This window comes from Chaetodon auriga, chromosome 8 (genome assembly GCF_051107435.1).
Source record: "Chaetodon auriga isolate fChaAug3 chromosome 8, fChaAug3.hap1, whole genome shotgun sequence".
NCBI classification, from domain to species: domain Eukaryota; kingdom Metazoa; phylum Chordata; class Actinopteri; order Chaetodontiformes; family Chaetodontidae; genus Chaetodon; species Chaetodon auriga.
Genome location: NC_135081.1, coordinates 13,516,862 through 13,544,825, shown reverse-complemented (window position 1 = coordinate 13,544,825; position 27,964 = coordinate 13,516,862). Strand labels below are relative to the sequence as shown.

The window sequence follows — 27,964 nt, the reverse complement described above, 5'->3', positions numbered from 1 at the left end:
GCTTATTTAAATCCAAGATGGCGGCGCCTATGGTGAAGTCGTGAACCAGGGAAACAGGTCATTTACGGCATATTTTAATGCCCGGTATGACATTTATAACATGGAATATTGGATTCATGTCATTGCGACAATAACGCAGAAATAAAGGAGGTGGATTTAAAGCAGTAAGTACCTTAAAACTGAAGGTTTTTCTAAAATTTGCCTCGTCTGTTTCACCGTCCGGCTGGCAGACTGAGCAGTCACCCGATAAACAAGAAGTAAAATCCTTGAAGTGGCTGTGCTAGCATCAGCAGGTATGACAGGCAGCTAACAGTGGATACATAATGTACATCAATGTCATGACAGGCATGTTAACGAAAAGGACATTTTAAAAATAACCTTACTGCATATGAAGACAGCGTGTTTGAAGACCTGTGCAGTCAGGTGCTGACAGCTTTAATGTGAGTTTAATGACATATAAGTGACATCTCATTCAGAATAAAGCTGACCTGTCATCAGTTTCAAAAACATCTTTGCAGTATCATCATGTTTGGGAGAAATGGATTAACATTAAACAATGACATGATTGTGATGCGTCCTAATTGTAGATTTTGTCAGATTTTGAAGATTATGTTGTTATTCTGATAATAACCTGCCACCAAGATGTTTCACCAGGTATGACAGCAAGTGTTGTTATTGTGCTGAGACCATTGGTCAGAGGCAACTAGTAATTATTTTCATTATCTATTCATCTGTCCATTACGTCATCAGGTCTTTAACATATCAGAAAATAGTGAAAATTATATAAATATAGCCAATTTATAGCTCTTTAAAACAAACAAAGGCAGCAAGTCTCATTTCAGAAACTAGGAATAGTTCTTGAATAATTACGTGATGCGCTTTGCAAAGTTGTTGGTGATTCAGTCAATTACTTAATCAGCTTTTCTTTTCATCATCATCATCATCATCATCATTGTGACCAAGCGAACATCCATGACTGATGTCACTTTCACTCAGATAGAACAGTCTCAAACCTAGTTTGGCTTCAAAGGTCAGAAACATTTAAGTGCTTTCACAATATTAAAATAACCCAAATCCCAGACAACGTGTAATCACGTCACAATATTTAAAGCTCTGCGTGGAAGCGGCCATGTCTGGTTCTGCATAGCTTTTGAAACTGTGAAATATGATACCTGAGTTTTTGTACTGATACCAAAACTGTATCTTTTTTAAAAAATAAAAACTCAAGTCCCTTTTTCTGTTAAACCAAATACAACTCCTCAAATGCATTAGTGTTTAGTTTTGTCTAAATACAAATCAGCCATACCTGAATAAAACACAGCCTAAAATGAGATGAATTATGATTATAGAATGACTTTAACAACCAAACATTGATGCCAACTTCTAGTACGTCACAGATTTTGACACATTTCAGCCGGTACCCAAAAGCTACGATACCATGGCCAAGAATAATGATGTGAAGCATTAGACCTGCTCTGCTGTATCTGCTCTTGATGTTTGCAGAAGTTTTCAGTCACTCTTTACAGGAGACACCCAAATGGATGAGCCCAGTCACCATAGAAACATTTTTCTATGTCTCTCGCCTCAGCCCACTCGCTTGCACCTTCAGCGATGCACACAACCTTGAGTGCTCGGCTCTCCCTGCCTCAGCCTGAGGGAGGAGCGTTGGCCGCCGCGATGCTTAGGTTATACTCGAGAGAATTCAGTGAAAAACATGTTCCCACAAGCAGGTGGGTGGCGGGGAGGAGAGGAGAGGAGAGGAGAGGAGAGGAGAGGAGAGGAGAGGAGAGGAGAGGAGAGGAGCAAGCACTTTTCGCTTGTTTTTACACTCATTTGGTGGAAAAAGCTCCGAGTTATCCCCAATAGATCTGTCCACCCGGGTCAGTAAAACCTCGAGGCTGGTCAGATTCTCAACCAAATGATGCAGAGTCTTGAAGTTTCTTACATCTGAGCGACTCTTGTCATGTCAAACCTCTTGTTTGTTTCTCAGCTAAGAAAAAAAAAAAAGGGCCTTTAAGTTGCTAAAATCTCCTTTCCTGATGTGTCTTTTGATCTGCTCGTAAAAATGATTGTATCCTTTACTGATTTCGCTTTAAACGCCCACGCAGGCCACTCTTCTAATGATCTCCATTTATTTCCCCACCTCTGCGCTGAGCTCTTCCTCTGCACTGATATTTTCATAACATGGTAGAGCATAGAATAACCTCTTCCATGAGTTCTCCTCAGCTTTACATAAACAGTCGTAATTTTTAGTTCCCTCATTTACATCTTCATCAGCCTGGCGTGTCGGGGCGTGCAGATTATCACTTGTTCCACTCAGCAGCGATAAAAGGTTTCGCTGTCTGAGATCCAGATGCGTCACTGCTGTGAAAATATTCTCTTGACAGGTCAGGTTAGCAGCAGTTGTCCTCTGATGCCAAGGAGGCAGAGACTGTACTGAGATCTCAGGTTACCTTGGAAACTGTTTATATACATGTCTGTGTCTCTCTCTGAGTGTGTGTGTGTGTGTGTGTGTGTGTGTGTGTGTGTAGAAGACAAATTTAGGTCAAATCTTTTTTCTTCCATGCAGTTGACTGTCTGACCTACATTGAGCCACAGGGAAGTCTCACCTAACTGCTGTGTTCATGCAAAAAAGAGTAAAAGTAGTATTTTTTTGAAGTAGCCCTCAATAAATAATTTGTATTTCCGGGTTTATTGTACAGAAATCTTCTGATTTTGTCCTTTCTACCTACAAGTAATCACAAAACTTGAGCTGGATCGTCCATCCAGGTGGTGATATCCTGAGGCTGTCAGTGGTTAACAGCCTGTCATCCAAAGAAAAATGTTTAAACTGCAGAGCAGAGAACTCTGTGAATAATTTCAAGTCAGTTGATTGAAAATGTCATTCTCACATCTGAGCCGGCAGGTGGTTTAATAAGCATTATCACATCTCACTGATTAAACCTCTTATTTCCCGAAATCATGCTGTTGTGTGAGTGACGTGGCGCACACAGACTGCGCAGACCGTGAAACAGCAGTGGCGAAAGAGGATCGCGTGGAGAGCCGCAGAGCCGAGCTGTCAGTCACTCTGTGCTCAGCCAGTGGACTCACATGTGCTGCTCCTGTGCCGGCTGATGCTCAGCGAGTAAAAAAGGGCCCAGTTTCATTTTTAGGCCATGATGGTATCCCATGCAGAGCCATTATGAGTGATCACTGCAGTCCCATAGGGAAACATTTCTGTGGATAAGATGTTGTGACTGGGAGGAGATTGTTTGTGCTTTCTGGATGCATGAATCCAACATGTGTCTCTAAAGTTTAGCATTTACATAAAAAAATGTGACATATAACAATGGTTATACAATAGTTTTCAGTTTACTGTGTCTGTCCCTGTTCAGGTGACCGAACCATGCAGATGTCAATGAGAAGGCTGGGTCTGTGTTCACTGGGTGCTGCCCAGTCTGGCCAAATCAGGAGCGCTCTCCTGAGCCCAGCACTCCGCCTCCTGCCCCCCAGCACCCGCACCCTGTTCAGTGAGACAGGAGTGTGGGAGAAGGACTATCGAACGGAGACCCGACGCAGTGTGGAAGAATGGTGGCACCCACGAATTATGGCGCAGTGGCGGAAGGATGCAGTGGAGGAGGTAAGAGGGCTGACTTCATGATAATCCAATTGGCAGTCCAAGTTTTTGGAGTGTCCTCATTATGCTGTGTGTGTACACATCATATACTGGTTTCAGAAACCCCATAAGCCCTTAAGGTGGTTTTGTGTAACTTTGATGTACTCTGATAGAAACCTGGATGCTGTGCCATGTGAACACCTTATTCAGGTTCATGATAAATCTGTTATGCTTGCAAGTGTGTCCACAACTCAGGTTATGCATTGATTAGTATTTTTGTCTATTAGATGTCTGATAAAAGTTCAAGAACAAAAAAAAGAGTGTCTTGTTTTTTTTTGCAGTTTTGCACAATATACAAACAGTACACTGTATCCCCTTTAATCCCAAGAACCCACCCAGCCCATCAACCCACCCAGTGTCTTGTTTTGTCCAAAACAGTTCAAAACCAAAAGCTGTTCAGTTTACAGTGAGAAAACCAGCAAATCCTCATATTTGAGAAGCGGAAATCACCAAATGTTTGGCATTTGAGCCAAAAAAGTCACATGAACTATGTGCTGACTGGCAGCTCTCATTGGTAAAAGTTGGGGATGGTACCAACAGAATCGCTGCACTCCATCCCATATTTTCGTTACCCCATGGTTGAGGTTCCAGGCGAGCTGAGACGATACTAAAAGGTGGAGGTACAACACAGCAGACCCCCGATTGGTCATGGAGAACCAGAGCAACCAGAATCGTCTTGTTGTCTGCGCTCTGATGTTGGATTTCCCACCTCTCATGTTTTTTTTTCTCCGGTCTTTGTGTTGCTGCCTGCAGCCTTTTCTCAAACAAAGCTTGTCTCCTTGTTGTAATAAACAACCACTTCCCGAGAAGAAAGAGCATTTGATGTCCTCCTTTGTGCTCTTATTGTTATAAGGCTAGTGTCGCTGTGTGTGTTTGTGTAGAGAGCGTGTGGTTGAGCGAGTGAGCGAGTGAGCGGCAGCAGAGTGACAGTGAATGCGAGCGGAGCCGAGGAAAAGGTTAGCAGGAAGTTGTCAATCTGCCAGTAAATGTACATCAGAGATTACTGTGTGTCAGTTAATAGAAACTGCAGCTTCTCAAGACCAAGTGAAGTCTCATCTGTTGTTCCCCAACAGCTGGAACAGTGAAGGCTGTTCGCCCCAAAGCCTTGTTCACAGCCCTGCCTACGTTAAACAGATCTGTAGTTTTGGTACATTTAGGTACAGATTTCAAGGGTACTGTACTGAAAGTGTTTGGTGGTGTTTGGTTAAATACCCTCATCTGTAAATCACACTGTGAGCATCTGTCAGCGCTGTTGAATGAGTGAAAATAAATGTCCATGAGCCAAGTGAACTCTTCTATCTGGGTAAATGGTTTAATGTATACACTGATAACACCTTTAGCCTGTTCTTTAAGATTAATTGATTAATAGTTCATTAAGCATCCCTCCACATTATGCACAGCTATTACAGGCTGCGGCCCGGGCAGCTCAGCTCAGACCCAGAGCTCTGGCTCATTATATATCCTAATGGTCTGAACGTGCGGCCGTCTGGGACACGCTGACAGTGATTAAGTGCATTCATGACAGCCCTGTTCCTAATTAATTTATTGAAAAATTCATGACGCAGGTTTCCTGTAATCATGTATGGCTGGGTGTATCCGGCACTCACTGTGTTGCCCTGGTAACAGTGTTGTGACTGTAAACCATCCATAATCAGCGCTGCCGCGGTTCAGATTCTGACACTGTAATCAGATACTGTTAGAGCCTCTCGCTCTGTATGTGATGAGTTATTATTCCTGTCCTGACCCTGTCAGGTTAATGCAGTGTCTTTTCTACAAGACTCATCCAAAAGCCAGACTCATAATGCAGATTCCTGCACTGTTATTGTAGCCTCTCAGGATTAAAATACAGTGTTAGAGTCTTTTCTTACAGCTCTCCGCGTTGTTTTCGACAGGGTTCCAACAGGAAGAAGTTTTATGTCCTCTCCATGTTTCCATACCCATCGGGGCGCTTGCACATGGGCCACGTGCGAGTGTACACTCTCAGTGACACGATCGGCCACTTCCAGAGAATGAGAGGCCATCAGGTATGTGTGATTTGTCTTTTTACCGCTTCCTGCTATCCTCCATGAGACATGCAAGGTCAGAACACTCCGCGCCGCCATTAAATAAAGGTAAACCTAGAAAGTTTTTATTTCGACTTAAGTGGTTAGAATTGAAAGTACGCTAGTTAGAGGCCTTTTTCACAGAAGACATTTTGACTTGTCACAGTGGAAATAGCACAAGTATAAATAATAAAATGAACGGTGGCTGAATTCCATTTAGCTGCTCCAGTTTCACAGTCCTGTTTTTGTGCATTCTGGCTCACTGTCACACTGTCATGACTTAAAGGTACAATGTGTATGATCTGGCCACAGAGGGGCAGCATCACCAGACTGACCACAACAGCTGCTCGTTATACTTTTTGCTGGAGCCATCTGTTACTGTGAGCTCACACCTGGGATTTTCCTACTATGACAAGTCTGAATATCTGCTGTGCAACAGGTCTGTGAAGCTGGAAGCTACCGTCTCCTCTCATAAGAGCGCAGATTAAAAGTTAAATGCGTTTTAATAATCCACCTACCTCCTTCCTAAAACTAGAAAGCAAATAAAATGTTGAGCGTGTGACGTTGCTGTACTGTCACATGAAGACTGGAGGGCTGATGTACACACAGTGACTGCTACAAAGATATTCTGGAGCAACCGCATGCTAATTTGAGTTCTTGCATTGTCACAGTGAAACCTAAATGTCAGCCTTATTTGGGTCTAAGAACTCACAGAAATGTTGCATCACAAGCATGAATTCCCCATTCATCATCTGTGGAGATATTTCACCAGTGAGACTGCAAGTTTAAAAGCTATCGCCTGTTTCTAAATTAAGCCAAGGCTCGTGTTTGCTCACAAATATTGACTCAACTGTTCTTGGGTAAAAAAAAAATACCCAACATGTGTAACTTCTCGCTGTAAGTGGCCACACCTTTAAGAATAAGGCTTTTATTGCTCGTCATCTGCCCCTCACCACAAGTCCTCTTCTGTGGCTTCGCTCTGCCTCTTGTCTGAGTCTGAGGCTCTTTGAGGCGCATGTTTCAGACATCTGCTTTCCTGTCTGGGTTCAATGTTTTAAAAATCATTTGATTCTGGCTGTTACCATAATATTACTGGTAAACCGCCCATTCTGTACTGGAACAGTGAGTCATTCTTTCATTTGGAGTTAATGGAGCACTCTGTATTCAGTACATAACATTATAAAGTATTGACTGATTGGTGCTTTCTGCTTTCGCACTGAAGGACTTTAATTGAGGAGCATTAGCAGCGTGGTAATACTTCCTGGCACCATCATCTTTCAGTTACATGACCGAAGTTTACTCTGTCTTTGGAGCACGTAATCCGATTTTTCTGTTGTTGTCCTCGATTTCTACTTTCTGCCAAGAGTACGTTTGCATGTCATGTAAACTGTTTTAGTAGAAAATAAATGTGTAATTTGATTATTTCACTTACATTTCTATCAAATTTTCATTGTTTCCATATAGCTGACACCTTTTATCAACATTTTCTTCTGCTGGAACGACCTAATTATTAAATATCATTCATTTATGCTGATGGATAAAAACACTGAAACCACAGATTTGGGCTGTTGTTTCTCACATTGAATGATTCCACGATCTTCTGTGGGATGAGACATTTTTCTGACACCTCGGGCCTATTTAACTTTTTCAAAATCAACTGCGATAAATACAAAAATGAGTCAGCTTTAGGAAACGCTTTCCCTGTTTTCACAAACTGACTCTTGGAGAAAGTAGAGGGTTTGAAGCCTGCTGGGATAAAGGTAAGGTAAAGGTAAAATCCATACTCGACCCTGTTTGGAATCAAAGCGCTGCAGTCGATACTCAGCGCTCTGTTTGAGTCCAGTAGACCGCTGCTGTTGATGAAGCTGTGGCCAGTGCCTGTCAGACACACACGCCGTCTGACATGACAGTGACCGCCTGTGTTCAGTTCATTGAACAGTCTTTGTCTTCGCACCATGTGTCCCTGCCTTTACCCTGACAAGGACTTGGTGTGTGACAAACCCTCTTCTTTCCCTGCTGGATTTTACATTATTATTTGTGTATCTCCCTCACCTGCAGGGAGAGTCCCTTCTGCTTCTGTCTGTTTTCTCCCCGAACAGAAACATGTTTCACATGACTGGCAATCACTTCCTGCCCAGGAGTGTGCTTTCTCTCAGCGTCTGTCGGAAAGCGAACTCTGTTCCGCTGGATGCACACAGTCCTCTTTACTAACTAGTTAATTAAGGAAGGTACACTCTGTCCACTGTCACATCCTGGAGCTGTTTTCTGGTGTTTACAGGGTATTTCATGAATGAGGCTCCTTTTTATATCACAAAACACAACAATTTTACACCCAGACTCAGTGTTCCTGTGCATTTATGTAATTTGATCACAGTGAAATAAGTAAGGGACTGTTTTCCCCTGAATAAGTTGTCCACATGGTTGAAGTGCCCACTGCTCCTCTGGTGAAAAGGCTCTGCTGGGTGCTGGGATGGCAGTAACAGACAGCATGGTCTGTGGGTTATTGGAGTAGCATTGGGGACTTTGAATCCGTTGCTGTTGACTCTGATTCTGTTGTTGTTGTTGAGTATTTTGTGAAAAGGATAAGCTACCTTCCATTCGCCTCCATTACATTAAACAAATTGTTCAGCATATTGGGAAGTAAGTTATTTCCTTTCTTGCTGAGAGTTAGATGAAGAGGTTGATACCACACTCATGTCTGTATGGTGAAGCCGGAGCCAAGAGATGCTTATCTTAGCTTAGATAAACAGCATATTTAATTAGTGGGCTCACAAGTGCTTTTAGTGGACTTTGTTATCTTTGATAATAGTCAAGCTAGCTTTTTGCAGTAAATTCCCATGATTTGGGTGAAATAAACCTTTATAGATGTAAATGAAAACTGATTGAATGCTCTTTGTTTTGCTGCGATTTGGCCTCTAGTTGCTTGTGCACATGGCTGCTGTGTAGACTTGTGCAACTTAAATGGCAAAAATTGCTTGGTCATGGAATAAGCCGAATTTGTCCAGTGAACAAGACATAAGAGTTGAATGTGAAGCGACTACCAGAGCTTGGTTTGTGATCAATTAGTGTGATTAAAAAAAACAGACAAACGGTTGCATTTCAGTGCTGCAGTAGATGAAGAGGCGCTTCTGGCTGGAACTGTGTAGGTGGACACTTGCATGTAGCGGAGTGGCTCCACATTCACAAAACCGCTCCCTGTCCTTATCATCAGCGCGAGGAGCGAGGAGCTGCGGATTGATGTGTCCGTCTCAGGTTGGCACTGGCTTGCTCCGTGTTGCAGTGGACAGATTGCCATAAAATGTGCCAACTCTGACTCCCACATCCATCTTCCACTGCCTGTTGTCACTCTGAAATGCTCTGAAATGTACTGTAAGTCTCCGTGATAAAGGTTAATGAAGAGTCAGACCGGTGTTCACGCTGTGTGTGGACATAAGGACAAGTAGAGCTGAAGCTATTTGCAGTAAAAAGGTAATTTGCCGCTTTTCAATGCAGCCTGTCCATCACAGTCGGTCCCCTGTAACATCCCTGATGAGTACCTTCTCGCTTTAATGGAGTGTTTATATTAAATAAATAAGATAGTAGCGTATCCACCCTAATGAGGTGCATGTTTTTTTTTCTACTTTGTTATCCACATAGGCTATCTTTGGCTTGTGCCTCGCTCTCAGCCTGCCTGTGTTCCTCCTGAGCAGTCACAGTGGTCCGCTGTGCCGAGCGCTCTTAGCTTAATGCCATCCAGCACTCGGCTTTACAAATGAGGCCCATGCAGTTACCAAGGATACCAATTCGTCTGAAACACCAGACCCGTTAGAGTCCGTACAATGATCCTCTCCAGTCCTCGACTCCCTGTCACTCTGCTTCTCCTCTACTTTGCTCACGCCTTACTCTCCTGTGCCTTCATCTCGTTTCTCTCCCGGCGAGCAGAAAAACACTGGCAAAGAGCTAAAGGGAGAAAGAGAGGAGGGAAAGAGACGTGGACTTGAGTCGACAAAGATTTGTGTCGAGGAGGGTGTGTGTTAGATGTGAGCAATGAAACGAATGTGGATGCAAAGTACAGAGGGGTAGAGGGAGAAGGCAGACAATGAGGGAAAGTGACGGTAGATCATTATGTTGCTTAGGAAATTGCGTGTAAAACAACTTTCTAAGTCATTTGCATCAAGCTGGCTAGGAGAAAGCTGTCACATCCTGCTCTTCCCTTCAGAGCCTCACCTTGCTCTCCACTTGTTCTTACATTATATAACTGCTGCGGTTACATGAACATTGCGGTAAATGTGAAGGCATTAACCACAATGTGTAATGGAGCTGAGATCACAGGAGGGAACAACACATTATCATATCGGGGTCAACATGCACTGCAGTTCGGGGAGCACAAGGCTGTTTTAGTGGATAAATTTCCTCCTACAGTGAAGCGGTTTGTATTTTACTGTTACTGTTTGCATCAGTCCCCCTCTACTCACAAATGTGTTGCTTGTTTTTGCTCCACTCAGCTGTTTGAGCTTCAGTGTGCAGGGTGATATGCGCAGGGTTTGCCATTGAAAGGCTGTTTTCACATTTATCTAAGTTCCTCTGATTTCACCTCTAATGCAGCGCTAACTGCATCCACAGGTGTTGAATCCAATGGGTTGGGACGCTTTTGGACTCCCAGCAGAAAACGCAGCCATTGAGAGAGGCCTCGACCCCGAGGACTGGACTAAACGGTACGTGGAGTATCACATGTGTTCTTATCGGTGCTCATTTTTTCTAAATAGCTTTAACATTGCTGCTCTGTGTCGTCTCCTCAGTAACATCCAGTCCATGCGGGAGCAGCTGGACAGCCTCGGCCTTTGCTTCAACTGGGACCGGGTGAGTAGGAAGTGAAGAAGAACTGAGCATCAGACAGAGAGCAGAGCAGCTTTTGGGTCTGGTTTGCTCTCCTGTGCGTGACACCACACACTGCTGACCTGACTCTGGCTTCTCCTCACAGGAAGTGACCACCTGTCTCCCAGACTACTACAAGTGGACGCAGTATCTGTTTATCAAGCTCTTTGAAGCAGGACTGGCATATCAGAAAGAGGTAGGAACGGCCTTTGCTTTAAAGTGTTCATCTCGGTTTGCTTTTGAAAGGAATAATATGATTGGTTTAGTTATGAGGTCCCCGAAACTTACAGAAATGATTGAGGCAGCTCACCCGTCACTCTTGGAAGAAAATGAATGAATTGAAGGGGGAGAGCTTGGCAGAAGCCCTTTGATTATGTTTAATGAAATGGGACGACCTTGAAACAAGCCTTTGGTCTGTCTATTAAATCCAACCTTCTTCCTAAGCTCTGCTTTTTCGTTTTAACTGTGTGTGTATGTGTTCATCTGCATTAATGTGCTTAATTGTGTGTGTGTGTTATCCAGGCCGTGGTGAACTGGGACCCTGTTGATCAGACAGTGCTGGCTGATGAGCAGGTGGATGAAAATGGTCGCTCCTGGCGCTCTGGTGCCCTGGTGGAGCAGAAGCTGCTCACACAATGGTTCATCAAGACTACAAACTATGGCAAGGTACAGCTCTTTGGTATGTGTGTGTGCGTGTGTGTGTGTGTGTGTGTGTGTGTGTGTGTGTGTGTGTGTGTGTGAGTGTGTCTGTGACAAGTGGCGTCTGAATGGCTGACCAGCAGTTTCGTGCAGGCCGAAATAAGCAGTGGACCGCTCTGATAACAATCATGGCCGACACTTCAGTAGCAGCAGCTGCAGCGCTGCCTCTCTGGTTCTGCAATCAGACCCCTGGACACCGTCATCTGTAGCCTGGCATCTCCCGACTAAAGAGAAACGGGCCGGCGGAGTCGGGGTAATACCACCAGGCGGCCTGGCTGGCTGATGAGAAGCCTCCACCTCTTCAGCACACAGCACAGGCCTGAAATTACCCCCTCTGGACTCATATGAATCAACCACAGGGAAGAAGGTTCATACATTATGCATGCAGTGCATGTATGTGCACTGTTAGACATGGAGGTATGTGTGTGCACACACTGCACAGAGTGTGTCTTTGAAGTGTCTCTATTTGAGAGCACTTAACTCGCACTTGACTTGCAGACACTGAAAAGAAATCATCATTTAAATTTGAGTCTTTTCTAAGTTGAGGAAATTATGGTAAAATGATGTGACACTATCATCATATTTCATGTTCAGTTATCAATTGATCTGGTGATTATTTTGTTGATGACATCTTCAAATGTCTTGTTTTGTCCGACCAGTAGTCCAACACCCAAAGACTTTCAGCTGACAATGATATAAAACAGAGAAATGCAGCAAAAGCTCATATTTGAGAAGCTAAAGCCAGACAAACGACTTGATTGGATTATTAGAAAAGTTATATGTATTTCTCTGTCTGCCAAAATAATAAGTCAAATTGAGGCGATGAGAAAGGAAGCTATATCATAAGCAAGTTTTAAGTTTCTGAGTAGATTCTCACACCATAATGTGAATGTGAATACCAAGAAATGGGCTCAAACATGCAAAAACACTGATTTGTCTGTTGAGGGTATGCTAATTCATTTGGCAATTTTGTCATTTTGATCAAAAAAAATAACTAAAAAAAATCAATTTGTCCATGGGTGTCGCCCAGTTCCAGCCGCAGCGCTGACGTCGCCCGTGCTTGTCCATGTCAGAGGTGTGAGTGGAGGTGGAAGCAGCCTACTGTGACAATGTGTTCCTGCATTTCTAATTTTCTGACGAAGAGAGAAGTGGGAAGGAAGGAAGAGGAAGGTGTTAGGGAAAAGAAGTGAGAAAGACAGATGGAGCGAAAGGAGGACAGTGTCGAAGCAGCGAGCCAAATAAAAAGTGCTGTAATTGGACCGTGATTCCCCGCGTGTGCGTTTCTCTGCTCGCCTGCAAACGTGTCGGAGTCTGTTAGACAACATTAACTTCAGACAATATTTATTCAGCGGCCATCAGTTTAGCCGTCAGGTTTGTTCCACGCTGCACCTAAAGACTTTCCTTTCTTTCGGGACACAAATGACTGCATATTACTCCTAAGATGGATCTTTTGAAGTGGAACGTGCGGGATGCAGAACGTGGCAGGAGGAGTTTTCCATTTCATGCATAATCACACTTGTTGCGCACATGCCTCTTACGCTGCATCGACATCTGAATGACTCGCTGCGAGCTCAGTGTATTGTCGGGCTGTGATGTCACTCAGACATCAGCGCAGCTTAAGAACAGATGACTTGGAGGTCGCTGGTTCAAATCCCAGAGCCAGTTTGGGAAAGTGCACAGATTTCTGTTGCTGCCTTGTGTGATGTTTTTGTCAGAACTGTACTTGATGTCTCTTTCTGTCTCTCTCTCTCTCTCTCACACACACACACACATACACACAGTCCTCAGTTATTGCTATACCATGCTTTTCCTCTCTCAAGCTTTTCTTAGTTGCCATGGAGACTCCTGTCCTTGCTGTATATTTTCCAGTTATGCCTGCATCTGTGCCAAACTGTGTTTTCTGATCCAGGAAAGTGAAAAAGGTTTTCGGACTCTTTCTGTAAAGCCATCATCAGTTGCCCGTCATGGCTTTTCCTGTTTCTTCCTCGTTGCTGATAAGATCTCTGTTGCGCTGCGCCTCCTGCGAGGTCTCTCCGTCACGCTGACACGGATTCACGGGGATTTATGTCTCTTTTCTCTCGCTGTGGGGAGAACCCATGGCTGACACACCCCGCAGTCATGCTGGTGATGACTGTAGCCAGAGTTTATGTTTATATCGGTGGTGCTGCATGCTGAGCGGCACAGTGAGGGGGATTCTGGGTAATAGATTGTGACAGACTGAAAAGGAAATGGAGAGTTATAACATCTCTGGCCTCGGCCCAGCTGTGGCTTTTTGGCCTGAGCCTCGTTGATATGCATAGCTTCCTTTAATCATGCAGAATAACAGTAGTTGTGTGTGTGAGAGAGGGAGCGCGCGCTTTATAGGCGATCGCTTTGTGATATCAAGGAAAGTAGGGCGAGTGGAGGTCAGGATTTTTGAAAATCCCTCTTTGTCTGCATAATGTGACCTGGTCGGCTCTGCCGCTTTGTCAAAATAAATTGGCTGGGCTTTGAAAGAGGCCACACTGAGTTGCAGTCATTATGCTACTGTACTGTAGACAGCCACATACTTATGAGGAACCAGTTGCCCCCTGACAAAAATTATCTATATCACACAACGAAGGGAAAAATTAGCTCTTTCCAAACTTGTGCAAAAGTAGAAAACTTGTTTCTTTGTTTCCGTCTCCCTCCTCCAGCCTCTCCTGGACTCCTTGGCAGACCTTCCCGAGTGGTATGGGGTCAAAGCCATGCAGGCAAACTGGATTGGAGAGTGCACCGGCTGCTACTTCGATTTCAAACTCAAGGTGAATCTCAGCTCCCTTCCCCCTGCTCCCTTCTTATTCATTCATCACTCTCGCTTTCTTTCAATCTCAGTCTTTTTCCACCAAGCGTTTCCCTGTTGCTCTCCCTTCCTAGCCTCTATTCTTCATCTCTTTCTCCCCGAGCACTGATTGCTTGCTTTGTTTTGGATGCTTCTGTTTATTTCTACATTTCTGTTAAAAATCATGTACCAAAACATAAAAATCTTCACTTTGTTGTTCACATTCAGCGGGTGCATCCAACTGCAAGTGGCAATTTACCCAAACAGATGATGTCACAGATTAGTTTCTATTGAGCTTTCTGAGAGCTGTATTTACAGTTCTTCACACGTCTGTCGTTTCAAACTGAGCGGTCGCAAAAAGCCCACTGAGAGCCCGATGAACACCCTCATTAAACTGCTCTCCTTGAGAAAGAATCAGAAAACTTGATACTCAAGTTGGCCCCTTAATTTAAAATGTCTTCATATTTCCAGAGGAAAGACGGTTAGAGGATGTGTGAGTGCTTTTGTGTTTTTTTGTGAACGTCCTTTTGTGGCATAATGAATAATTAAAGTTAAAACCCGGGGTCGCTCAGTTAATTGGATGGTTGCTTGTCTTATATTACATCATCTTACACTGTCACAGGAACTCTTCACTGAATCATGCTCCAAGGGGGCTGAAGATATGTACTAGTAGGTCTCCTACAACACTACATGTACTAATTACCCCAGGACCCCTTTGAATGAGTGTAACATCTATAAATAATTACAAGATTAAAGACAGTGTAACGTCATTATGTATCAAAGAGCTACGTACAGCACGTGTTGCCTGCATCTGACAGTCCCACTGACAATCGGTTTGTTTTTAATAATTTATGCTAAAAACAAGTTTAGAAATTTTGACAAATGCCCTTCACAAGTCACAGTTGATGTCTTAAAACAGCTTAATTTGGACTGACTAACAAACATCCATCAAAGACACAAATCCTGAAACTTTCTTGGTTCGCTGCAGCAATAGAGAGGCATTGACAAGCGTTTGATAGAATACTGTACCTTGCAAATATTTGAGGTTTTTACACGATAAATAAATAAAACTATTAATCAATGGTTAATATTTCTCTTTCTGAACACTAATTGATGATTGGAGTATTTCAGCGCTAAAATATAAAACAGTACAATTAGTCAGTATTACAGAACAACAGATGCTTCTGTGCCTAAAACTGTAATCCAGTCTCTTCAAATGACTGAAAACCTGACCTGTAAGGTGTTTAACGTACGTGCTAAACGTCATATTTTAGAACAAACCACTTGGTGTGGCGGCTTGAGCAGTCAGCGGGTCCTCCTCATTAACTTGGTTTCAGAGCAGCTGTTGACACATGGACGCCGAGAGGTCCCCACATGCTTCTTCTCTTCTCTCCCAGGTGAACGGGGAGGAGACGGGGGAGACCCTGTCAGCCTACAGCTCCTCCCCAGAGACGGTGTTCGGAGCGGCTTACCTGGCCATCCTGCCCTCCCACAGACTGCTGCACGGCAGCAGCTCAGTGTGCTCTGCCCTGGAGAAAGCCTTTCAGCCCGGCACAGGTGAGCTGTCTGTCGAGGTGTGTGATACAGATTTTTTCCTCATGAGCAACATTGTTTGTTACCTTTCAAGGGTAAGATTTCACACCTGCATATCAACACTGGAAAAGGCTCTACACAAAGGTCGTAATCCTTTGCATCATATGTGTCCTCTTTATTGAACAATACCTAATTAACAAAAGCACAGCAGTGAAAAATCAGTCCCCACATGAAGCTACATGTTTTTTGGAGTTAAAGATTTGTACTGTATTTTTCGACATATGTTCCATATCACCAGTATGGATGGATGTTTGGGCAATGTGCAAGTATGGATGTGGTCGCAGCAGTGGACTGAGTATATGTTAATTGGGATTCCCTTGAGGTTTTCTGTGTCTCAGTGGTAAATGAGTGTTAGTAATGAGCTACCAGGGGAAGCAGCGCTGCCTCTCTCACACCTCCTGCCCTCTGCTCTTCAGACTCCCTAACAGAGGTCACTGCTCTCAACCTGTTCACCGGCCACGAGGTCCCCCTGGTCATCTCACACAAGGAGGCGTTTGATGGCTACCTGGATACTGTGATTGGTGAGTTATCAGCGTTTATGTGTGTTGGTGGGTTTCACTATCACCTAGAAATGGTAGCTGGTCAGTAAAGACAGTAATTTGCGTGCATCTCAGTGCTGATTTTATAGATGAACAAACCAGAGCATGTGTCCTCTTCTTGAGAAACTTTTAAAAGGTTTGATTGTGCAGGAGGTGCTGCCTTAACATTCCTAGCATTTTGAAAACGAATCCTTCACTGCATGAAGCAGTGGGTGTTTGTCTCACAGAGAGCTGGAGGTGGAACCCAAGGGATTGTTGACAATTAGTCACATCACAACATGCTTAACGTCACCACAGGGGTGTTTTTTTTTTTTTTTGCTCTCTCAAGAGATCGGTTGTGTATGTTTCTCTCTCTGTGTTTTTTTGTGTTAGTGTTGCATGCTCATGCTGCACCTGTGTCTGACAGGTATCCCAGACTGCAGTGAGGAAGATCTGTCCGTGGCCAGAGCTCTAAACCTGAGGTGGACCACTGTGCTGAAAAACGACGAAGATGAGACACAAACTCTGATCAACTCCGACGAGGTCAGGGCTGTTTGCAATGACCACACTACTCATGAATATAAATGGCTCATGATTAATGAAACTGTGATTTTGTTGCTTTTGCTCTTTTGTCTTTCTGTAGTTCTCAGGCCTCACAAGACAGCAGGCATTTGACTCCATTACCCAGAAGGCCAGAGAGAAGAAGGTCGGAGGCCACCTTACCAGCTCCAAACTCAGGGACTGGTTGATATCGAGACAGCGATACTGGGGCACACCCATCCCCGTGGTGCATTGTGGGTCTTGTGGTCCAGTTGCTGTCCCTGAGGAGGAGTTACCGGTTACATTACCAAAGCTGCCGACTCTCACAGGAAAAGGTGCGTCGCCCCTGGAGGCTGCTCATGACTGGGTCAGCTGCACGTGTCCCAGGTGAGGTTTTATCAATCACACACAAACTGATCTATATGCTTCATCTATATGATCCTGTCTTGTGTTATCATCAACATATTACAGCCCTTATGGTGATTATGGAAAAATTCCAGATTAGATTTTTTTGCGTTTTTTTAATTGGCACTTTTGTAGTAGCTAATAGGGTCTGTCAGTTATATCTCTCAAAGGACTCGCAGCGAGCAGCCCACAGTCTCTGCTTCAGGGCTCTTTCACACATCGATGTGTTTTAATTCTATAATCAACACTATTTTCTTGTGATGTTTAATTTTGAGTGTTTAAATTTCATCAATCAAGATCCTAAAAGTATTTGAAAAGTCTTGTCCAAGTGAGTGTGGGAATACCTTAAATCATTTCTCTCACTTGTAACCATGAAGTCCTTGTAGATCTTTGCCATTTGCACATTAAGCAAAGCACACGCGTGAAGTACCCTTGAGCGAGTGAGCACCACCTCCTTTAGCACTGTAGCGTTAGCAGATCATCCCCATTCAGCTGGCTGAGTTTATAATAGGATGTAGAAAAGGATGGAGGACGGACTTGTTATTTTTTTTGTCACCACATAAACGACTGGGGAAATGATCCTGTCCATTATGGTGTTTGTGGAGTGAGAATTGAATTATGCGCAAACCATCTCCAGTGACAACCTCCTCTCTGTGCATCCTCAGTACACCAGCGCCGACAAAATGAGCTCGCTGTCGGGCAGGCTGAGAGGACTGACAGCTTTACAAGAACACAGAGCGCTGAGAGCGAGCTGTGAATTGTGTGATTAAGGCTTGAGTTCTGATGGGGTTATGTAATGAGTGGCATTTGTGACAGGAGCAGCATGAGATGATGATGGAGGTTACATAAGCCAGCTGCGCCTCCTGAGATGCACACAAATACTGTACACGCACACACGCACAATTACCTTTTGTACGTAATTACACACACACACTCACCAGTGAGGAGTGATCTCAGTGAATGCGTTAGAAACTGCAGAATGCCTACTCAGCCGGCATCTCCAGAGTCCCTCGCTGGCATGGGAATTCCTCAGTGAATAAGACTAATCGGCGTCGTGGCACCATGTTGATTAAAACAATGGCTCGCTCAGTCGCAGATGGCACAAGTCATCAGATTGTGTTCACTCACTTCCACAAAGCGACCATAATTCCTCCCATCAGCCGTGATTGATGGCTATAATCGCCAAGACGCTGTTATCTCCTCTCTTCCCATCTCCCCTCCGTTGTTAAGTGTCTGTGGAAATTTGTTCTCTCCACCCGTCGACCATGTCCAATTAAAGTTTGAGAGGAGCACAGGCGAGCGGGGTGATGAGAGATGGTTTTATTTGTCCTTCAGGAAGTCATTTCCTGTGTGCCCGTCTTGTCCCCCGACCCTCTGCAGCGCTGTCAATTGGCCTGCCAACTGAGCCCTGCCTCAGCTTAGCCTGGCTTGGAAGAGGTGTGTGTGCGAGTGTGTGTTGTTCCATGAATTCACAGGTAAAGAGAGAGACCACCTAGTTAGCACAGCACACACACACACACACACACACACACACACACACACACACACACACAAAGCAGGCATTCACGCAGACACACAGCAGATGGAGGGCTGTTTTCCATGGGAGGAGAGCCTTCGTGGAGTGGGCAGCTGCCTCTCTTGCCTCATCTGTTTGAGAGCCTTTTGGCTCTTTCTGGCTCATCCTGCAAACACACTCTCACACTTCACACACACATGCATACAGGTTGCTTCAGATTTAGCTACCTACTTTTCATGGTTTACAGAAGGGCCATCTCCAGAGAGAGTACGCGTGTGCGTCGTCCAATCTGATCTCAGTGGTCTGACTGTAGCCGGACCCAGCTGTGTGTCAAATGACCACAGTCTGGCCTCTGATTGGTCAGTCTGGTGTGAGAGAGGAGGTGAGAAATCTCACTTGCTCGAGCAGAATTTTTTCTGTTATAATTTTCTTTCTCCATTTTGTCAAGTTTCTATTTTTAGGCTCTTTTGTGAAGGAAGGTTTTACTGCTGGGTTTTCAGCATTTGAAATAACACCTGGCTTCCAAATATTAACCTTGCTACACCTTAGTCTTGTTGCTAGGCAACCTTCAGCTCCTACCTCATCATCACAGCTTTATTGTAGACCGGTATGGTAGGTGGTCAACGGGTTTTGGCTCGCCATGTGTGCGCCTATGTTAGTGAGTGTGAGATAGAGACTGTGAGACAGAAAGAGACAGTTAGACTAAACAGAGACATCCCATAAGGTCCAGGAAATGATACGTGCTCTGTTGCACATAGTAAAGCTTCGAGCGGTGCTTCTGTTTATCTTTCTGGGACACTGATTTTAACTCTGTTGAGACTCATTATAAAGTAAAAAGGCAGACGCTTTCACTGTTCCATTAAGTGCTTTAAATCAAATCTGAAGAAAAGGCCCTTTCCAAAAGCTCTCTTTTCGTGTGTCTTTGCGGATGTCCTCTCCTCCACTGAAAAAGTGATGTTGGCAGATTCGCAACACGTACCCAAGTGCTGTTTGGCTTGGAAAGAGAGGGGCACGAGGTGGCATTTCCAACACAAACACATGATCATGTGTTCGGTCCTGCCAGTTCGTTCCCTGTTAGCACAGCCTGTTAGTCAGGGCACAGGAACACAGCTCTGGTGCCAGCCTGGCTTCAGCTGTGCTTCTCTACAGGGACATGACCCCCACAGCCAGATGGAGCCAGCTTTACACTCACACACACACACACACACACACACACAAATCACATAATGTGCCATTTCACTAAGCATACAAACAAGGATCGTTCATTTGTTCGCGTTCTAATTTGTCAGCCTAATATTGATTTTTAAGCTGCCTTTGCCAACTCTCTTTGTCTCTTCTGTCAGATGTAAGGGCCCAGCGAGGAGGGAGACTGACACCATGGACACGTTTGTGGACTCAGCCTGGTATTACTTCAGATACACAGACCCTCATAACCCAGACAGGTATGAACAGCCTCCCCCCAAGACTTCACTTTGCTGGTTTCCCAACTATGTTCGACTCAGTGAAGCCACCGAATGCAAACTCCATTATTTTTATTTTTCCTCTTGCACTGTGGCAGATTTTAGCACAAATTGTACAGGTCTTATTTACACGCTGTTCTTTCAAAGGAAAATGAAATGAAGAGAAAGCTGCACGAGTGTCTCCAGTAGTGGGCGGATAAGCATATCTGTCTGTTTATATATATATATATATATATATAACACTTTTACACTTCTCTATGTAATCTAAGTGTAAATAGAAACTTGATTTTTCTCCCTTGCCTCACACACACACACACACACACACAAAGCACTTCCATATACACACTGTGTCCTATATGCGCTTTTTAAAAGTTATACTCAAACACATAATTATGCTCACTCTAAGATCACCCACTCTCTTCCACTTACCCGTTTCAAACAGGCATATACTGTCCGTGCACTCTCTTTACACAGTCACGCTCTTTCTCTTTCTCTCTCAAACACGCATGCACACATACACACACTTACCTGGAAGTTGCATTCCCTGCCAATAGAGATTATGGAGTCATGGCTGTCACCTGCTGGGATGGTGGCGATACCCTGAGCTTAACAAAAGAGATTAATTTCCCAGTGCCCTGACCTAGCTGTAAAGCTGCTTTAAAAGAGAGGCGGGGGGCGTCTCTCCCCATCACTTTTCTTAGCGGGACAGATTATGGCACAACAGAAAAAGCAATTACATTATTTGTGCATTTCAGTTAGCCCGCTGAGCCTCCTGCACACCAGGGGAAACGATGAAAATAGGAAGCAGAAGATGTTGAAAGTAGGGAAGAAGAGGGTGTTGTATAGAAGTGTGTGTGTGTGTGTGTGTGTGTGGTTATGTATTATAGTTCACTGGGCTGATGCTAAATTATTTTCAGCCTTGTGAGCTCATAACTTTTTCCCTGGTTCAATTATCCGGAGACACCATCAGCCAAAGAGGTGTGGAGACGAGTAATGACTGGTGTGACACGCAGAGATAGCAGACTGCTCCAAAAAGCATCATTAGGTGGAATTCCTGCCTCTGCTGACCATCGTGTCAGTCAGGATAACCACATGCAGCTGTCCTGTTCGAACCTGAAAGAAACAGCCCGGTCTCAGCTGATCTCAGATAGACTTCTCTCCACAAATGCTCAACAGTCACCATGAGAAGCTGAATTTAGAGACGTCTTCAGAGCTGAATGTGAAACACATATTGCTTCAGTACTTTTTTTGTGAGTGTGAATCCACTGAGATAAAGGAGGCTTCAGGATGCTTCTGTTGGCTTCATCCCTGGATCCTTGTGTATCAGATTCAGCCTGCCCCCTAGAGGAAAAGTGTGTGCATATTTATAAAGCCCATATCAACCAGTGCTATGTGACCAAATGTTATACAGCCAAAAGCCTGCTTTTCTACTGTAATCAAATGATAATAATAATAATAATAATGAATCTAACAAGAAACTGTATTCATACAGCCCCTTTCATAACAAAGTGACAAAGAACTTCACACAAGGGAACCTACATTAACATGTCAGCACCACAGTTAGAGCAACGTGCAAAAACAATTCAACTCCACAAAAGATCATTAACATATCTCTTCATTCCACCGTGCACTCAGAAATTCACAGACATCTTCATGGTCTCGCTCTTCCTCTCCAGGCCTTTTGAGCGCCACCTAGCGGATCACTGGCTGCCTGTGGACGTGTACATCGGAGGGAAGGAGCACGCTGTCATGCACTTGTACTATGCTCGCTTCCTCTGTCACTTCTGCAGGGATCAGGGTCTCGTCGCTCACAGGTACAGTGTCCACTGCTTTGTCTGCTTTTGCTGTGCATGCACACACGTGTGTTAATTCACTGTCATTCTTTCCGTCATTCAGGGAGCCTTTTTGGAAGCTGCTGGTCCAGGGTCTGATCAAGGGTCAGACATTCAAGCTGGCAGACAGTGGCCAGTACCTAAAGAGAGAAGAAATAGACTTCACAGGTACGCTGCACCTGGATCTGCAGGGTGCTTGTCTGTGTGACTTATCTGTAACAGATGGGAGAGGAGGGGGCTTCCCTCCACGTGCCTCTGCCGGATAAAACCGCTGCTGCTAAAACAAAAAAGGAGTCTCAACAACATTTTCTGTTTCTTAATGTAGTATGTAGTGACATTAATATCCCTCCTCGTCCCCATTGGGCTGCAAACAGCAATCCCTCTCTGGTTGTGCTTTATAGCTCTTCCTAATTGAACAACAAGTTAACCAGCTGCTCTGGACAAAATTCAAATCACAAGTCCCCCATTGAAGTGACCAAAGAGATCTCTCACAAATGGCTTCGTGCCTGAGGATTTTCAGCTTCTCACCATTGCCTGGTAACGGGACAAATAGGAGATACTGGTGGCTTACAGAGAAAGAGAATCCTCCTGATCCTGGTATCATAGATGCAGATTGACTAGGCCTTATATTTGTTTCTTTCTTCTGTCATTTATTAATTGTGATTGAACGGGAGCCAACAGGAAGCAATAAAAATAAAAACACAGTGAGATCTTGCCATTATTAAAAAGGAGATGACTTAAAGCGTGTGCCACTTCCAGCTGTCTCTGACCTCTCACTCCTGCCTCTTCTAGAAAAGGAGCCAGTGGCGTGTGGTGGCGGTCGTATTGAGGTGACATGGGAGAAGATGAGCAAGTCTAAACACAATGGCCTGGACCCCCAAGAGGTGGTGCAGCAGTACGGCGTGGACACAGTTCGACTGTACATCCTTTACGCCGCGCCGCCTGAACAGGACATCCTCTGGAATGTCAAGAGTGAGCCGTGACACCAACGTCTTCAGTTATCATTCAGCACCATACATTCAGAATGATGCCAGAGCGTGTTCGTTTCGTAAGTTTCAGTATGTCAAAACCTTTTCTTGTGTGCCTGCGTGTGTCCACCACCTCAGCGGACGCCCTCCCTGGGGTTCTGCGATGGCAGTCTCGCCTCTGGCAGCTGGTTTCCAAGCTGAGGGCGGCTCGGGAACTCGGGGACGTCCCCAACCCCTCCCTGCTGAAAAAGAAAGAGCTGGCAGAGACCAAGAAGATCTGGGAGAACAAGAACTTTGCTATTCAAGAGGTAGTGGCTCCGTAGCCTCAGACTGGTAGTGATGTTGAATAGATGGCTGAAAATGTTTCCTGGTGACATTATTTCATATTGCTACAGGCATTACCAGTAGGGGTCAGTAATGGGCCCATATTCAGAATCTCAGTGTTCCCAGGAAGGTCAGTGTTCATCTTCCTTCAGTAAGATGAAGTAAGGAGATGAGCCACCCTGTTGCATCTGTCACCTTGGTCTGTTTTGAGTTTAGTTTCTTTACACAAAATATCTGTGGTTGTTTGTTTTGTTTTTAATGTGCAGCATCACATAATTCATTTCCAATAGGTCTTACTGTCAAAGGGCAAGGTCAGATGCCTTTTCTTAGTTACAAGGTTCTGAATGATGGCATGGTCCAAGATAATAATCCACTCATTACACAGCCCAACAGTACATAGTCCTGAGTTCCTGCCTTTCCATCCACTGTAACCTGAAACCCCCAGTGTAAAGAGAAAAGGAAGGCGGGGATGGAAATTGATTTCAAATCCACTCCGTCTCCTTTCACACTTTATAAATAGCCTCCTTTGGCTGCCAGGTTTGATTCTCTCTCTCCACCCCTCAGGGCTGGTGCTTTTAAAGGACCTCAGGCTGTTTGCCATAAGCCCCCAAAGCCGAGGCCGAGCTTTGATCCATCCCTCAGAAAAGCCTCAGTGATCGACCTCCTCCTCCTCCTCCTCCTCCTCCTCCTCCTCCTCCCTAAGGCCCTTCCCAAATCGGTTCTTCTTCCCAGAAGGCTAAGCAGAGGAATGTTGTCACGCTCTGTGCTTTTAGCTGGTGCACATGGTGATAACAGGGAGGACGCTCCTCTCTGGGGCCCGTCATTGTTTTCTAATAACTCTTTAGAGGCAGAATCCAAAAAAAAATTCCTCAGCACAGTCAATCCATCTGGAAGCATCCGCGTGTCCAGTAACCACAAGCAGACTTTATCATTTTTACCAACTGTCACCTGTTTTTTAATTTTTTTTTTTTTTTTTTTTCAGGTGACATCTCACTTTACAGAGGACTTCCTTTTCAACACAGCAATTTCTCGCCTGATGGGACTGACCAATACTCTGAGTGTGAGTGTGCCTACCTTGAGGTAGAGATGTCACATTTATCGTTAGTGTTTGGAAATCACATTTTTACCACTCTGTGTGTGTGTGTGTGTGTGTGTGTGTGTGTGTGTGTGTGTGTGTGTGTGTGCGTGTATGTGTGTGTGTGTGTGTGTTTTCAGAGTGCAACAGTCAGGGTGGTGCAGCACAGTGTGGAGTTTGAGGAAGGTCTGGCTGCGCTGGTTGTGATGACAGCGCCCATGGCCCCTCACCTGGCTTCTGAAATTTGGGCAGGTTGGTGAAATGCAAAATATTTAGACATTATCAAAAACTGTTGGCCCATCCTATGACTAAGCTGGAGATGGTGCATCTTGCACTAAATGTACATTATTAATTACATTGTTAGAATTAAGGCCATTACTATTATTTTGAATTCAATTCTGGACTGACACAGCGACAAAGATGTGTGAGATTTGTGGTAAAATTAGATTATTTCTAATGTTTGTAAGAGGAAGTTGCCTCAGATAAACTTAATGTTGACACTGCTCGTCTCATACCAGTGAACGCCCAGCACTGATGTAATCAACCGCCATTAAGTCAGTGAAACTCTGAGACTTTTTATTACATTTGTCTTGCTGTTATACATCCTACACAAGCCGAAGAACAGTTCTGCTGAAAATATGATCACTGTCATTTAAACGAAACTGAAAGCAGTGCTGATAGCTGTTGTAGAAGTGCAGAAAACAAACAATACAAGGGAAGGTCTAGTGTCACTTTTCATGCCTCCTGTGGACGTTTGCCCCCGCGCTGGCCTTGAGGACATCCCCTTATTGTCGATGACACACGTGCACAAGCTTTCTGCACACAGCTGAGGGAAAAGAGGTTCAGAGAAAAACAAACATACTGTCCAGCTGATAGCCGCAGTCAGGAAACCTGACAGATGAGTAGTGGGAGGAAGAGGTGTGAGCGGTTTTGTTTGTGCTTACGTGCTGTATGTAGATTTGTATATATATATATATATATATATATATACAAGAGAGGAACATGCAATCTCTGCTGCACTTAAGTCACGTTGAGCTTTTCACCATCGCACATTGTTTGTAATTCACACACATGGCTCAGGCTGGAGGAAGTTCACATCCTTCCCTTGTGCCTCTGGGGGGATGCACACTTGCTGGTTTAAATGAGAGTTAGGACAGAGGGTGGTGCAGTGTTGTCTGAGCCTTCATCAAGATACTTGTACTCCACAAAAAAGGAAAACAAACTTGGTGAAAAGCGCAACATCAACGTCCTCCGCAGCAATTCCTCTGACTTGCCTCACTGAAAGACAGCCCATTTACAGCAGGTATTTTCAGTGTTGTTGTCCTGTTCTGTCCTCCCGGATCTCTCCCAGGTCTTTGCCAAGTGAAAAACCCCCTCAGCCCCCTCCTCCAGCGGGGAGGGGACGTCCTGCAACAGTTGTGGCCGACCGTGGACCCTGAGTACCTGGATCTCCCTGACTTTGTGGAGCTGTCTGTACTGGTAGGATCACACACATGATCTCGTGGAGGCCTTTTTTCTTTCGTTGTGTGGAATGTCACAAAAGTTCTGCCACAGTTCATGAAACTCTTTCAGCCGGACGGGAAAAACACGGTTGTTCAACTAAAAACGTAGCTGTTATTTTTCTTAATTTTGGAATGTAAAAGGTTTATTATTTGTACATACATTTATTAATAGGTATATATATACACACACACACACACACACACACACACATTTGCTCTTGCATCCACGAGCATTTTCACTCAAACTCTCGACTCAAAAACCCAAAGTCTTAAGACCATGATTATGTTCATAGTCTGTAATTTTCAAAGAGAGCCTATGATTACTCTGTGTGTGTGCATGTCTGCATGTGCGTGTGTGTTTATGCGTCTGCATGTCAAGTGGTGTGCTTTATGCTAAATAGACAAGTAGGTCAATAATTAAAAGCCAGGAACAGAACACACCGTGTTATTCCTGACTCACTGTTACGCTCTCACTCTCATTTCTTGTGCCTTTTTTTCTGCCTGTGAGCTCAATCACACGAATAGTGAAAGCCCTCAGCTTAGCAGTGCATGTAATCATCGAGAATGAAAGTGTGTGTGTGTGTGTGTGTGTGTGTGTGTGTGTGTGTGTGTGTGTGTACTTTCAAAGGCATACAGACAATCAGAGAGAATATCCAGCTGTGATGGGAAGGTTCAGAAAATCAACCTGGATCAGATCCAAGCATCACACATGCTAACACTGGCACATGAATGAACACACACACACATACACACACACACACACACACACACACACACGTCAGTCTTCACGCTGGACTGAATATCAACTGAGTTAAAAGATAAAAGCTGAAACTGCTTTTATCTGACTGTTTTCTTTGTAGAGGGTCGTATCCCCCCCCCCCCCCCCCCACACACACACACATACATTATACGTGATGACAGCAAAGGCAGTCAGGTGACTCACTGCACCTGTCTTCCACCAGTTGGATTCTCCCATTGTACTCTGACAGAGTGACAAGAAACCATAAGATAGAAATAAACAAACCTGGTGTGTGTGTGGGGGTGGGTGTGTGTGTGTGTGTGTGTGTGTGTGTGTGTGTGTGTGGGTGGGAGCGTGTGTGTGTGTGTGTACAACTCCATTCTCTTTATGCTCATTTACTCTGTCTGGGAGTGACAATAATACTCCTTTACACATTTTCATTTCGGCATTCTTGTTTTCTTCTTGTTTGTCTCTTATTCAACGAAGTCATAAATACCACACACCCACTCTCCCCTAACACACACAAACACACACACAGTACATATATCTGAGCTCCCAGAGCTCGATGATGACGATGTTGGTTTTACTTCAGAATGAGCTCTCTGTTGTGGGCTTCCTCAGCCCTGTGGAGGCAACCTCACTCCCTCTGTCCTCTAATCATGTGCTTGGGTTTGTCCCAAAAGGGAGGCAAGGTTGAGTGGCCTCAGACACACACACACACACACACACACACATACACACACAGCACTCTCTACTCACACGCCATTAATTTCCAACCGCTTCCAGAGACATGATCACATTCACCATGTGCACACATACACTTGCTTAGAAACATCACAAGACTGAGTGGCTGTCCCATACCTACCACTAACTATGTGTTTTAAGGGTTCACTGTATATGAGGAAGGAGAGGTGGAGTCTGTTTATTTTTGGGGCTTTTATACCAGGAAGAGTTTGGGTACAACTTGACAGGGCTGAACTTCATTCAAATGAAGAGTTTCTGAAAGGGGAACATTTGACTGAATCTATTTTTCTCTCACTTCTTCCCCTCAGATAAACAACAAGGCCTGCGGGACAGTGACTGTGCCTCTGCAAGTGTCCAAAGAATTGGAGCGGGTGCAGCAGTTCGTCCTGGAAAGCCCGCTCGGACAGAAGCTTCTCGGCGAGCGCAACATCAAACGAGCCATTCTCTCCCCCAGGACCGCCCTCATCAACTTCCTCACTGATGAGTGATGTTTGGGTGTTCACTGCTGCTCTTGTGACTGCTAGATGGCTGTGAATGTCTGTCAATCATCACAAAAGAGGTGGATTTTTTATATGTCATAAATTAAGGCAACAAAGGGATGAAAGCTGGTTTATATTCACTGTCATAACTTCAATGTAAATGTGCCTAAAGATATTTTATTTATGCTCCTGTTTTTAATAAAAGCTTCAAGAAGCAGT

General features: G+C 44.5%; 1 protein-coding gene across 1 annotated transcript; it reads left to right on the top strand.

The window, feature by feature from the left end:
• Positions 1-8: 8 nt before the first annotated feature.
• lars2 (leucyl-tRNA synthetase 2, mitochondrial) lies at positions 9-27,964 on the top strand. The gene is made up of 21 exons (XM_076738094.1): positions 9-164; positions 3,375-3,619; positions 5,548-5,679; positions 10,300-10,391; positions 10,476-10,536; positions 10,658-10,747; positions 11,074-11,217; positions 13,926-14,033; positions 15,448-15,607; positions 16,060-16,164; positions 16,589-16,704; positions 16,805-17,088; positions 19,966-20,064; positions 21,759-21,896; positions 21,979-22,082; positions 22,707-22,886; positions 23,021-23,190; positions 24,189-24,266; positions 24,422-24,533; positions 25,633-25,760; positions 27,575-27,964. Exons 2-21 carry the CDS (start codon positions 3,386-3,388, stop codon positions 27,752-27,754), a joined length of 2,715 nt encoding a protein of 904 aa, XP_076594209.1. The 5' UTR covers positions 9-164; positions 3,375-3,385; the 3' UTR covers positions 27,755-27,964.

Bases quoted from the DNA above. Each gene is read 5' to 3' on its own strand.
- lars2 (XM_076738094.1), top strand. From the start codon at position 3,386: ATGCAGATGTCAATGAGAAGGCTGGGTCTGTGTTCACTGGGTGCTGCC. The intron at 17,089-19,965 runs GTGAGGTTTTAT...CTCTTCTGTCAG, and splicing joins GTCAGCTGCACGTGTCCCAG to ATGTAAGGGCCCAGCGAGGA. The intron at 25,761-27,574 runs GTAGGATCACAC...TCTTCCCCTCAG, and splicing joins TTGTGGAGCTGTCTGTACTG to ATAAACAACAAGGCCTGCGG.